Raw genomic sequence first — 12,818 nt, 5'->3', positions numbered from 1 at the left:
CCATCCCTGAAACTAGGTCTGTAACATCACTCCCTTCTAGGAGTTAGAACATTTCTGTTCAGAGCCTACTCTGGCAGGTAAACCTGACAGCTACACCTCTGGAATGGGGAAGAGAGAGCCTGCTGCTAGAGGCAGGGAGACAGACGGTAGGGTGGCATGTCCAACTAGGGCAGAAAAGAAGCAAGGGAGGCAGATGTCATATGGAGACAAGGTGTTTGGGAGCTAAGCAGTGGGCTCCAAGAAATGAGTGTCTTCTGTCATGAGGTGAAGACAACCAGGCTGACCTCAGCAATCACCAATCATAACCAGGCCAGCTGAACTCTGTTAGTGAAAAGGAAATGTCCCATCCTGCCTCCGGTCCTTCATGCCAATGGCTGTCTGCTACTTTACAATTATTCAGCAATTGTATACCAAGTACCTTCCCCGGGGGGAAAGCCATCTTTCCTACTAACTGCTCTAGTTTATATTAAAACCATAAACTCCAGATTAATTAAAGTTGAGCAAAATTAACTAGTATGCCATAAAATTAAGTTTTATCCCATTCAAGACCCCAAGTTTTCCCTGCAACAATTACATTGGGGAGGAAGGGGGTCTGTGGGGAGGGGTGTGGTTCCCTGCAGTTTTGTCAAATAAAAATGACTAAAATTGAAATACAATTCTTCCCACATCACTGCCACAGATTTACTTACTTCCTGTTGCAAGATTTCAGGAAAAAAGGCCATGACAGCCTATAAAAAGTGGAATGTTATTGGAAGTTACAATGTAACCTTTAGTTTTCTTGGTCTCTGGTTTGTTGGAGGACATCCTGGCGCTTAGGCGCCCCCTAGGGGTTCCCTCGCAGAACACTCACCTTTTCTCCAACTGCAAGGCCAGGGTGACTTAAACATTCTCCCTGGGCTTCTCTTGTCCACCACTCCACTCAGATGATAATGCTGCTAAAAAATGTCATACTGACCAAAGACCAGCTCATCCCATGTATAACACGGTACTAAGCGGAGGTGGACTTGCCACTCCAAGAATCTTTTGATATAGAAGCCGTCTAAAATACCAATCAAGTTATCCATGGTTAGTTATTGAGGAGCAAGTTTTGTTTCCTTTAACCTTCCAATGAAATTGGAGACTCTGTTCTTGTTCTTGGCTGTCAAAGCAGATGACACACGGATGCAGGAGTAGTACAGGAAAAAGGGAATAGAGAGTAATGGTTATGGCACAGCTCACAATAAACAGGGCAATCTAGTCTCAGTTCTGGGTTGGGTAGGGTGGGCAACAGAAATGAGGGGCTGTGGCTTTGTGGGCTGTGGGAGGCAAAATCCTCCTCTGTTTGCTTTTGATCTCTTCTCCTTTGTAGAGCCTCAATAATCGTGTGGGGGGGAGGGGGTGTGCGCGCGCGCGCGCGAGCCACTCAGGTGTCCGATTCTGTGCGATCCCATGGACTTCAGCCAGCCAAGCTTCTCTGTCCATGGAATTCTCCAGACAAGAATACAGGAGTGGGTTGCCAGCCCTTCTCCAGGGGATCTTCCTGACCCAGGGATCAAACCTGGGTCTGCTGTATTACTGGCAGATTCTTTAACACATGAGCCACCAGGAAAGACCCTCAATTATTACCATTATTATTTATTTATTTGCCATGAGTAAATTGGCCTTTCCAATTTCTAAAAGGAGGCTAGCTATGGTGATACACACACACACACACACACACACACACACACACACACACAGAGGAGTGCTCTGGCCAGGGTGGAGGAAGGAGATGGGAGGTTTCTGTCACGAACTGAAGAAAACCAGGCTGACCCCAGAGATCACCAATCATAATCAGGCCAACTGAATTCTGTTAATGAAAAGGGATATGTCCCATCCTATCTCCTGTCCTTTGTGGACAGGAGGGAATGCAAGGAGGTCCTTATTTGATGTTTCTACTGCAGACTGCAAAAGGCTCCTCCTAGCCGCCTGTCCTCCTAGCCGAGGAGTTCCGTTTTCCGCAGCGTCCAGGAGAGTCCGCTCCCGTGGTGGTATCGCGAGGTGCCACTGCTGAGCCACAGGCTCTTTTTAAGAACCTTGAAAGTGTACTGATAATTCCCACTTCAATCCTGGACCACTGGCGTCCTCTGTTGGTCACCTAAGGAAGGGGAGGGCAGACACCATTGAAAACACCCACACGGAGCTGGCCCACAGGATTCTCCGAGAGACTTCGGGGAGCAACTGTGCCCTCGCACTCACCACCCCCATGCCGCCGCCCCTCCCTCCCCTCCCCCCCACCCCCAGCATAATGCGAAGTGTTCAGATTACACAGACGAGCGAGACTCCCAGAGTCTCCATTTCAACGCACCGCTGGGAACTTGAAAAAAACTAGCCTGAAAAAAAAAGACAGTGAAAATCACCAATTTTAAGGACTGTTCAGTTATTAATTACGCTTCAGCAATGCTCGTTTTATTGTTTTTTTATATTTTTTGTTGTGAATATAAGCTTTATTTGAAAAGCTCATCAGGGAAGATACCTAAAACAAAGACAAGCGTGATGTCAAATCTCTGACAAACCCTCTAAGGACCCATTTGCCGCCGGTCCATTTTAGTAACCAGGGACTTGCAGACACCCGGAAAATGCGAACCCTCGTGGCATTCAGAAGTCTATCTGTAAAGAGCGAAAACCACGTGCGCACGTGCAGACGCGCATTTGTGGGGGGCGGGGTGCTTGTGGTAAAGCCCCAAGTCCTTGGCTCCCTGAGACCTAGATGCGAATCGGGTATCCTCATTCAGAAATTCATCCTCCACTCCCCGACCCGAGGAATTAAATTTCTCAAAGCTTTGCAAAGTACACACGGTGAGGAGCTGTGCTCACCCGTTTCCTTGACATCATTTCGACGCGGAGCGACCTCAGCCTGGGGTACAGAGAGGGAAGGGCGTCTGCAAGGAGGTGGCCCAGGTCAGGGTCTCAGGCGTGGCCTGGAGCGCCGGAGATCCCGGGCTGACCAAGACGCCTGGGTGGCCGGAGGCACCTGGGACTGCAGATTGGTGGGGCTGCCAGGTTTCCGGGAATGGATGGGGTGGGGGAGGGGGGTGGGGCGCCGGGCTTGCGGTAGCGAAACAGGTGCCTGCCGGGGCGACCGCTGGCTATGCGCCCCCGCACTCGACCCTGCAACACAGAGCTAGGCGCGGGTCGGCGGAGCCGGGTCTACGCCGGCCCGCCCCCGCCCCCCTCCCCGCAGCCGGCGCGCCGTTCCGGGGCGTGTCCTCGGCCGCCCAGCTGCTATATAGCGGCCGGCGCGCCCCGGACAGCCCAGATGCGAGCGCAGCAGCTATTGCAAGCTGAGGGCCAGCCCTTGCCAGCCCCGATCCTACAGCCTCGCTCGGCTCGCTGCCGCCCAGTCCCCGCGCCCCTCGGCGGGACGAGCATCCGGCCCCCGCGGCGGGCGCCATGCTACGGGCACGCCCCGCGCTCTGGGCTGCGGCTCTGACCGCGCTGGCGTTGCTCCGCGGACCGCCGGCGGCACGAGCCGGGGCGGGCACAATGGGCACGGGCCCGGTGGTGCGCTGCGAGCCGTGCGACGCGCGTGCCTTGGCCCAGTGCGCGCCGCCGCCCCCCTCGCCCCCGTGCGCCGAGCTGGTGCGCGAGCCGGGCTGCGGTTGCTGTCTCACGTGCGCGCTGCGCGAGGGTCAGCCTTGCGGCGTCTACACCGAGCGCTGTGGCTCCGGGCTCCGCTGCCAGCCGCCGCCTGGCGATCCGCGCCCGCTACAGGCGCTGTTGGACGGCCGTGGGCTCTGCGCCAACGCCAGCGCCGTCGGCCGCCTGCGCCCCTACCTGCTGCCCGCGCCGCCCGCGCCAGGTGAGCTGCCCGTGCCAGATGCGCTGCCGAAGCGCACCCCTGGGCCGAGGTCAGAGGTGTGCCCCTGTGGAGACTTCGTAGCGCTTCCCGCCCCAAGGGTTGTACATGGGAAAGCTGAAGCCTCACGATGCGAGGGCGCTTGCCCGAGGTACCCTCCCCGACCGGCCATCTACTCTTCGTTCTTTGAGTTGCGCGTTCTTGTAAATTGTAAAGCTCTTTCGGCGAAAACGGATTCTAGATTTCCTGGGGAGGGAGGGAGCAGATTTGGAGGTTAGTGATCAATGGAGAGGCTCTGGCCGGAGAATCCCCTCCGTCCATTCATGCAGGCGCCGCGCGGAAATGTGGGCGTGTACTGTGTGGCCCAATTCCGACTTGGGTTTCCCACGAACTAAGAACGAGTGTATCGGCGCGCGGACGATTCTTGCGGACCTAGAGGCGCAGGGAACGGGACCCGGTGCATTTGGACCGGGAATGTGGGCAGGCACGTTGTAGAAAATGGTACCTGGCTTTAAAAGTACTAAGGTATGCACAGACCACAGTTTGCAAAGAGTGTCCAGTCCAGGGGTGTCCCAAAACCAGGGAGGTGGGAACCGGGCATGGGTATCTTATGCAGTCGGACAACCTGACGTTCAGAAAAAAAGTGACTCTGGCAGTGGCAGGTCCTCTAACTTTGAAGCAAGCTTAGCCAGCCTCAGACCTGTGAGTGAAGAAGTTTCCACATCGCTGAAGGCTAATAGAAAAAGCCCCCACCTCCAACCTCCAGCTGGACAGAGCACAGCAGGCTAACCACCGCGCCCCTTCCCCCCCCCCCGCCCCAACATCCGTGGCTAGAAGGATGGAAGTCCCCTTCTAATTTCCCTCCGTGCAGGTTTCCTCTTCCAGGTGAGGCTATTTCCTTTCCAAGACTAGTGGAAAGGTAAAATTACAACTGCCTAAAACATTTACTGGTTATAGTAGACTTAGAATTCCTGGATGTGTTTGACTCTCAGGGCAATTGGGTCGTTTGCTGTGTATACTTCACTATTACTGTGCATTTTTGGAAATTCAAAAAGTGATCTTAGAAGTTGTTACAGGTATTATCGTTTGGGGCCAGACTTTAATAGGCATTATGATTACTGTCATAGGATCTCCATAGTATAGGTTGATGTAGTTTATTATAAAATTACAAAAAGATCTAAGTGACTTCTCAAACTCACTTGAGGGGGGAGAAGTAATTTTAAGTCACAGTCAAAAGTTCTGTGGTTTAAATGGAAGGGTTTCTCTTTGTGCTTGTCAGCAGGCATTAGAAAGAAACCAAAAGAAATTACTTAAGAGTTCTTGAAAAAGAAATGCAGATACATTTATTTACATATTCTTAGCATTCCCTTTTGGCCCAGTAGTTCCCCGAAAAGAGAAAACTAAGATGAAAGGAAATTGAAACCAAATTAAAAACTTACTGTATCGGATCTGAGCTGGATTAATTTGTGCTTTCCCAGACACCAGACCCTTTGGGAACTCTGCCACTTCTCTTCAAGGAACCATTTCTTTTCCTGGGTGAGGAAATCAAAACCAGAGGGGATGGGGACTTCTCCAGACACCCCGGTGAGCACACCTGTCCAAAGAGCCTCCTGAAGAGAGCAGGGTTTCTGCAACAGAGCAGAGTATCTTTCAACCCTACTCAGCCCTCCAGAAGCATTCCCCAAGCTAGAGCATGGCATTTGTTCCTCAGAGCATGGAGCCAGAAGCCTTGGCGGGCTTCCAGGAGGGTGGGCAGGCTGCCATCTGGATGGGTGTGTTCTCAGGAGGGTAGAGAACAGGTCAGCTGCAGCAGTACGCTTGGCACCTCAGGTGTAGTAGACACGGGATCAGACAGATAGTGAACTGAGCCCCACCTGAGAGGATGGCCTCAGGGCACTGCTTGTCAGAGTGAAGTCATCCTGTGACAGTCTCGTGGCTACAATAGAACCAGGCAAAAGGAAGGGGCTCTCTACTGGCCCTTTGCCATTAACATCCCAGGTTCATCCAGGAAAAGAAAGGGGCAGAGCATCCTGGCTCCACATCAGCTGTGCATTTAGTCAGAGTCCTTGAAATTCCAGTGACATTGTGGACATTCCAATGTCCATAGCAAGTGTGTCTTAATTAGCTTGGTTACAGTCAGAGATCTGCAGGAAGTGGCTTCCTCTTCAGAGTGAAGCTCTTTGGCACAGAGAGCTTGAGAGGTGGAGATGTCCTTGTCCCCTCTGCTCCCGTGCAAAGGGGGTAGGAAGGACTCATCCATGACAGTGCCCCAGGATGCATGGGGTCTGTGCAGCTCTCCTGAGTGTTCCAGGCCCTACCTGGACAGGGAGTGAGAGATGCGACAGTGAGCACCATATAGAACACTCCCAGACAGGCCTCCTGGGTCCAGGTGCCTGAGGTAAAGCTACTTTGCAGAGAATTCAGTTTCCCCATCGAGCCCTTTACCTGGTAGCGCTTAGGACAGGCTGGAATCAGAATCCCTGGGGCTTGCTGACTCCCAGGGGCTGCCATCACCCCATTGCTTCTGATTCAGCAAGTCCAGGTGGGGCGAAGATAGGCTTGTCCACAAGTCTAACACCCAGGAGGCCCGCTCTCGACTAACCCTGCAGGGTTTCTGAATGGGCCTTTGAGCTGTCACTGACTCAGGTCTGCCCCCTCCTGGTGAAGGGTGAGAGATATGGGAAAGCTGAGAGCATGAAAAGCGTTTTCTTCAGCTGCACCTACGTTGTAGAAGCACATCACATTTAATTTTTAAAAGATGACTTCTTGAGGCCAAGGGAGTACCATTCACCACTAGTATTATGGAATAATACTTTACCGCGGTATTTTCCTAAACTTATTTGGAATTGTTGAATCACGTTTCCATATGGATCAGACTTGATCAAAATGGTAAGATTTTGAAAAGACGGTCATTTATCAATGACCATCAAGTCTGTGCCTCCTTGTGTCCTTCAAGGAAATGGCAGTGAGTCGGAAGAAGACCACAGCATGGGGAGCACGGAGAACCAGGCTCTCCCCAGCACACATCGGGTGCCCGACTCCAAATTCCACCCCGTCCACACCAAGATGGATGTCATCAAGAAAGGTCATGCCAAGGACAGCCAGCGCTACAAGGTGGACTACGAGTCTCAGAGCACAGACACCCAAAACTTCTCCTCCGAGTCCAAGCGTGAGACAGAATACGTGAGAGCTTTTCCTCTTGCTGATGGGGGGCTGGGGCCGCCTGGCCTGGGTATCCAGAGATCACAGGGTCACCGCTGACTCAAGGCCCCAGCAGTTGCTCCGGTGGTCCTGCTGATGCGCCGTGCAGCTGGGAGCCTCTCCTTACAGAAGGGATGCTGACCCTCCGCTGTGGCAGAGAGCCCGTGAGAATCAGTGCACTGCTCTCCAGGCCTCTGCTGGGCAGGGCGGTGTTCTCCCAGAGCTGGCCTCTTTTTGTTCACTTGGCCTCTGAGCGTCCTGGCGTGTGTGTCCCTGTCCCAGTCCTGTAGCTTGCCCTGGGGAATCATGAGAGAGACAGGGGGCTGTGGTTTGCATCTGCATGGGGACAGTGACAACTAAATCAGACAAAAGGTGCTCGAGGAGCACGTGGTCGGTTCCCTGGGTGTTACGGGGTTTTATCAGACACAGAGTTCCCAGGTAACCCGTGCCTCCTTCCCAGGGGCCCTGCCGCCGGGAAATGGAGGACACGCTGAACCACCTCAAGTTCCTGAACATGCTCAGCCCCAGGGGCATCCACATCCCCAACTGCGACAAGAAGGGCTTCTACAAGAAAAAGCAGGTGAGCACCATCCAAGCAGCTTGCTCCTCTCCCTCCTCCGCTGATACGGACGAGGGAACAGGCTTCCACCTGAGTCCTCTGGCTGCAGCCCCTGCTCCCGCCCCTGTTCCCCCCACCACACCCAAGACCTGAGGTGCTTCACGTGAATTCTCAACCCTGGTGTCTTCTCACCGTCCGCGTCTCCTTCCCAACCCGCAGAGCAGTGTAAGTCTTCCCAGGACCCCTTTACTAGCCGTGGAGGGACCAGGACATGTTAGCATTGCACCATGGAGCGACATTTTTTATCAGCAATTGTAGAGAATTCCCAAGAAGCCTGATATGATGTCCTATGGCAGGAAGCTTCTTCTGAGACCCCATGTAGGACCCTTGTATGCCCATGCCTTCCTGATGGTGCCGGGCTGTACAGGATAAGACACATGGGAGATGTGTTCATTTGAAGGCATAGGGAGTGCACCTGTGTAGATTTCAGATCATGTTCTAACAGTGTCTCAACTGACTTTTTAGTGGGACAGCTCTTAACCACAGTACCTACAGAGTTAATCACAGAACAGCATGGCCATGTTCAAAGTGCTGGTGGTAGTGGCCTCGATCAGAGGGCCCCATCCTGTTCAGTGATCACTGAATAGGCCTCTGTTCCCTTTTTGTATATTTCTATTAATCACTTACTCAGCAGACTTATCCTGAGAAGGTACCACATACACAGCTCAGGGCGTCCTCTGAAAGACCCAGATGTGACAAGCACGGGGCAGATGGGGCATTGTCATGCCTCCCCCATTCAGCAGATAGACTTTACAGGGCCAACAGGGTCGGTGTCCACCCCTGCAAGACCTTGAGGGACGCAAAACCACCAGGCCCCCTCATTTTGGGGGGCACTCACATCCACCCTTCATGCCCCCAGACGCTGTGCACACAAGGCCTTGATCAGTTGTGCTTTCTAAGGGTAGCAGAGACCGCGCTGGGAAACCATCCTGGGGGCTGAACCGTTGATAGGACCCCCCAGGGCGGGGCCTCCCCAGGTCTCACTCAGTCTGTGCTCTGCCCACAGTGCCGCCCTTCCAAGGGCAGGAAGCGGGGTTTCTGCTGGTGTGTGGACAAGTATGGGCAGCCCCTCCCAGGCTTCGACGTGAAGGGGAAAGGGGATGTGCATTGCTACAGCATGGACAGCAAATAGACTGTGGCCACGTGAGTCCTGGGGACTGGCAGGGACCCACAGGGGCACAGGTGGGAGGGGACACCTGCAGATCCCAGGGATCCACAGGGGCCCTGGTGGGAGGGGACACCTGTAGATCCCAGGGACCCACAGGGGCACAGGTGGGAGGGGACACCTGTAGATCCCGGGGGTTCACAGGGGCACAGGTGGGAGGGGACACCTGTAGATCCCAGGGACCCACAGGGGCACAGGTGGGAGGGGACACCTGTAGATCCCAAGGATCCACAGGGGCACAGGTTGGGGGGCACACCTGTGGATCCCAGGGATCCACAGGGGCCCTGGTGGGAGGGGACACCTGCAGATCCCAGGGACCCACAGGGGCACAGGTGGGAGGGGACACCTGCAGATCCCAAGGATCCACAGGGGCACAGGTTGGGGGGCACACCTGTAGATCCCAGGGATCCACAGGGGCCCTGGTGGGAGGGGACACCGTAGATCCCAGAGGCGGGCGATCCAGAAGCCGTACTGGCCTGGTGGACAGTCCCACACACAAGACAGAGCCCTCACTCTGCCCAGACAAGAGCAGGAAAGAGGGTCTGTGGCCAGGTTGTCTGAGAGACACCTCGCATGCATGCTGCCACTAGGCTCTTCTGTCCATGGAATTTTCCAGGCAAGAATACTGGAATGAGTTGCCATTTCCTTCTTCAGGGAATCTTCCTAACCCAGGGATCGAACCCACATCAGTTGCATTCCCTGCATTGCAGGTGGATTCTTTACCACTGCGCCACCTGGGAAGAGACACTTTGCTTTATTTTAAAGAACTTACAACCCATAAACCTTCTTACACATGCAGTGTAAGATTTCCAAAGTTAAGCTTTTTCCCCAATGAGCCTCATGGTTCATTTAATTTCACATGTAAATTGTTTTCATCCAAAAGAACTTGAAAGAATGAGTTTCTAAAGATGGTAGCATTTTTTTTTTTTCTGGTAAAATACATTATGGCTATCCTGAGTCAATGACTAGTATCATTTTAACATAAAGTTTACATAAATCTAATATGAATGGAGAAGGGAATGGCAACCCACTCCAGTATTCTTGCCTGAGAAACCCCATGGATGGAAGAGCCTGGAAGGCTATATTCTATGGAGTCACAAGAGCTGGACATGACTTAGTGACCAAACCAGTGGCACCACCAAACATAAAATTGACCTTGTCCTCATTATACTTTGTTTGGTGACACTCTTAAGAGCCACAGAAAAATCAGATCAATAAGATGAAAGTATATCTGATTGTAGTATAAAATACCAATTTTAATGAAAGATCTTATCAAAGATTAGTTGGTATCACTTAAAGCCCATGAGTCATACTTAACACTGCACTATCATAACAAAACTCCTGAAGCAACAGGTACCAGCCCCAGGTTTTAGCAAGGATGGAAACAGTGAACATGTTTTTGGTTTAACTTTTTGTTGAACTTTTTTTTTCAGGCTTTATGAAAGGTATTTCCTTTGCAAACTAGTGACTGGTTTTGACTTGTGATTTCCTGGATTTTTGAGCAAGCTCATTGATTAATGAATCATTTTCTAAAAAAAAAAAATCTAATATGAAAATGAAATTTCAAACCATCGTGTGAAAGAATGAAATCATATTTCATTTTGTTTTCTTTTCATAACTGAGAGCTATTGGGAGAAAAATATTTCACGGTCTGAAGACAAATTTAAGTAAACAGAAGAAAATGTCATTTTTAGTGATCAGTTCTGTTTCCTTGCAAGTTAAAAAAAAATAATTGTAATTTTAGGATGACTATGTTAGTGGACACCATGGGCGTCTCATGGAGTTCTCTGCTTCATTAAAAAGTGCAGGGTGAGCCCCTACCCTGCCAAATGTGTGGGTGTCATGCCTGATTATCCCAGGGTGGGCGTTGAGCCCTTTTGATTTTGGGGAGATTTATGTCAACACATTCTTTTTTCTTTCTGTTTTAGTTAATGTGGAGCTCAAATATGCCTTATTTTGCACAAAAGACTGCCAAGGACATGATCAGCAGCTGGCTACAGCCTCGACTTCTATTTCTTTTTGTGGTGAATTGATTTTTTTTTTTTTAAACCAAAGTTTAGAAAGGGATGTTTGAAATGCCTAGTTTTCTTCCACATGGTGAACCTGGCATCTTTCCACTTTCCAGTAGTCAGTGAAATGCAGTTTGATTTTTCTCGTTGCTTCCTATAAAAATACTTGTAAGCGCAAACTCGGTGCAGCCGTAGCTCACACTGCCCTGGGACCCTCCCCACCTCTCACCACAGCCAACCCTCCACTTCATGCGTTAGCAACGGCTGTTGCTCACGTAGACTCGCTTCATCCCCACCTCTACGACAAGACAAGGCCTCATCAAGAAGAGGAACGCCCTGTCCTTAAATGCCTGCACATCCCGACACACCCACCTGGGGCTACCTGGGCCAGGGTCCCTGGACCAAGAAGATATTTTGTATCTTCAAGGGACCTGCACTGCTTGGAAACAAGTGGAGAGAATCAAGTGGAATCTTGTTTGAAAAAAAAAAAAATGACCAAGAATGTTCTAGGGCACTCTGGAAACCGACAAAGGTGGGGATTTCAGACCCTTCTTTGTCAGGCAGCTTTCTGAAGACACGGGCTTTGCTGAGGCCCCATGGGGCAAAAGGGGCAGGGCAACAGCCAGAGGCATCACAAGTAATAGCCTGGCTCTCCAGATGACTGCGGAAAACAGTGTTTTCCCACTTAGCCATTCAAGGGCAAGTTTATTCTTGAGGATAAGCTCCTTGAAGGCAAAAAAGGTTTCTTTTCATCTCTCCCCTTTTGTCCTCCTTGGCACAGTATAAAAAATAATCATCCTATATAACCTGGAAGACGAGTGGTTTGCTGGGGAGCCGGTCAGGGACACTGGGAGCACAGAGAATCACCCTTGCTTGGTTCACTTGGACTTCCTCCTTTTCTTTCTAAGTCACAAGTACACGCAGAGTACCCTCTTCCTGACTGTTCACAGTGTATACGTCATCGTCCAAGTATGATAGCACCTATACTAGATAATCCTAGATGAGTTGTAAGCGTTGCTAGAGAATATAAACACAGCCACGACCGAGGGAGGGGGCTCGTGCATGGGGCTCGGCCACTCTCCCAGGGGGCACCCTCCCCAGTCTGCAGGAGAGCAGGGAGGCGTCCCTGGCCAGCCCCCTGCAGCCTCTGGTTGGATCCACGCTGCACACAGCCCTCCTGGAGAACACAAAGGGATCTCAAAGATGCTCTGCCTACCTATTAGCTTTCCTTTATTTTTTTAATTAAGTTTTTGAGAAAAAAAAAGTATTTTTGGAAAGTTTGTCTTGCAATGTATTTATAAATAGTAAATAAAATTTTTACCATAAAGACATCCCCCTTTCTCCAGTTTTTGTGTTACTAACAAACCAGAGGGCAGTAGTGTTCCAGCTGTAGTTGTAACTTTCCAACTTTCCCTGCTTGCATCTCTGGCAAGAGAATCCAAGGAGCCACCCCAGGGCTTTGCTGGTGCCCACAGGGGCGCTGGGTCATGTCTGCAGTGAGCCTCTGGCTCTAAGAGGCCAGATTGTTGACCTGAGTGACCCCCTGGCCCTCGTTGCCTTTAGATTGTATCCCCTGTTGTCGTGTCTGTCACCACTCCGGGCAGCCTTCATGGCTGAGCAGGAGAAGGCATGGAACACTCCGGAGGATTCAGCCGCACATCCTTTCCTGTGATCCGGCCAACCCCTCTCTGGTCTGGAGAAGGGAGTAGATGAGGCCAGAAAGGGATAGAAACCCCAGGAGACACTGGATGGGTTCCAGGGTCTCCGTCCCCTCTCTGCAGCCTTGGAACAGTTGACCCTTGTCACAGAGCCACTTCAGGCAAAGTCCTGAGCCTGTGACTTCTGGGCATCAAAGGGTGAATTGCACATCAAGGAATCTCCTGTTTAGAACCGTAACTGACCTGTTAGTAGAACATCTAAGGTGGGCCCTTTATCACAGAGCTGTGTGTGCTGAGCAGAGAGCTCTGTAGGTGCTCTGGGGACCAGGGGTGTGGGAGGTGGCCTGGG

The 12,818-nt window shown here is 51.6% G+C and overlaps 1 protein-coding gene and 1 long non-coding RNA gene across 2 annotated transcripts; one reads left to right on the top strand and one right to left on the bottom strand.

Moving 5' to 3' along the window:
- Positions 1 to 1,486: 1,486 nt before the first annotated feature.
- Positions 1,487 to 3,279, bottom strand: LOC139035116 (uncharacterized). Its single transcript, XR_011487628.1, has 3 exons — positions 2,836 to 3,279; positions 2,287 to 2,351; positions 1,487 to 2,116 (listed from the first exon to the last, which is right to left on the bottom strand). It is a non-coding gene; the product is annotated as an uncharacterized lncRNA (long non-coding RNA).
- A 107-nt stretch (positions 3,280 to 3,386) lies between these two features.
- Positions 3,387 to 12,142, top strand: IGFBP3 (insulin like growth factor binding protein 3). Its single transcript, XM_020915420.2, has 5 exons — positions 3,387 to 3,820; positions 6,774 to 7,000; positions 7,479 to 7,598; positions 8,644 to 8,780; positions 10,731 to 12,142. The coding sequence occupies exons 1-4, from the start codon at positions 3,412 to 3,414 to the stop codon at positions 8,767 to 8,769; spliced, it is 882 nt and encodes a 293-aa protein (XP_020771079.2). The 5' UTR covers positions 3,387 to 3,411; the 3' UTR covers positions 8,770 to 8,780; positions 10,731 to 12,142.
- The last annotated feature ends 676 nt before the right edge of the window (positions 12,143 to 12,818 follow it).

The sequence above is a fragment of the Odocoileus virginianus genome, chromosome 1 (genome assembly GCF_023699985.2).
Source record: "Odocoileus virginianus isolate 20LAN1187 ecotype Illinois chromosome 1, Ovbor_1.2, whole genome shotgun sequence".
Lineage (NCBI taxonomy): Eukaryota > Metazoa > Chordata > Mammalia > Artiodactyla > Cervidae > Odocoileus > Odocoileus virginianus.
The sequence above is the reverse complement of the archived record's forward strand: the minus strand, read 5'-3'. Positions and strand labels throughout refer to the sequence as shown.

Coding starts and splice junctions, on each gene's coding strand:
- IGFBP3 (XM_020915420.2), top strand. CDS start 3,412: ATGCTACGGGCACGCCCCGCGCTCTGGGCTGCGGCTCTGACCGCGCTG. Junction 3,821..6,773: donor GCCCGCGCCGCCCGCGCCAG/GTGAGCTGCCCG, acceptor GTGTCCTTCAAG/GAAATGGCAGTGAGTCGGAA. Junction 7,001..7,478: donor CCAAGCGTGAGACAGAATAC/GTGAGAGCTTTT, acceptor CCTCCTTCCCAG/GGGCCCTGCCGCCGGGAAAT.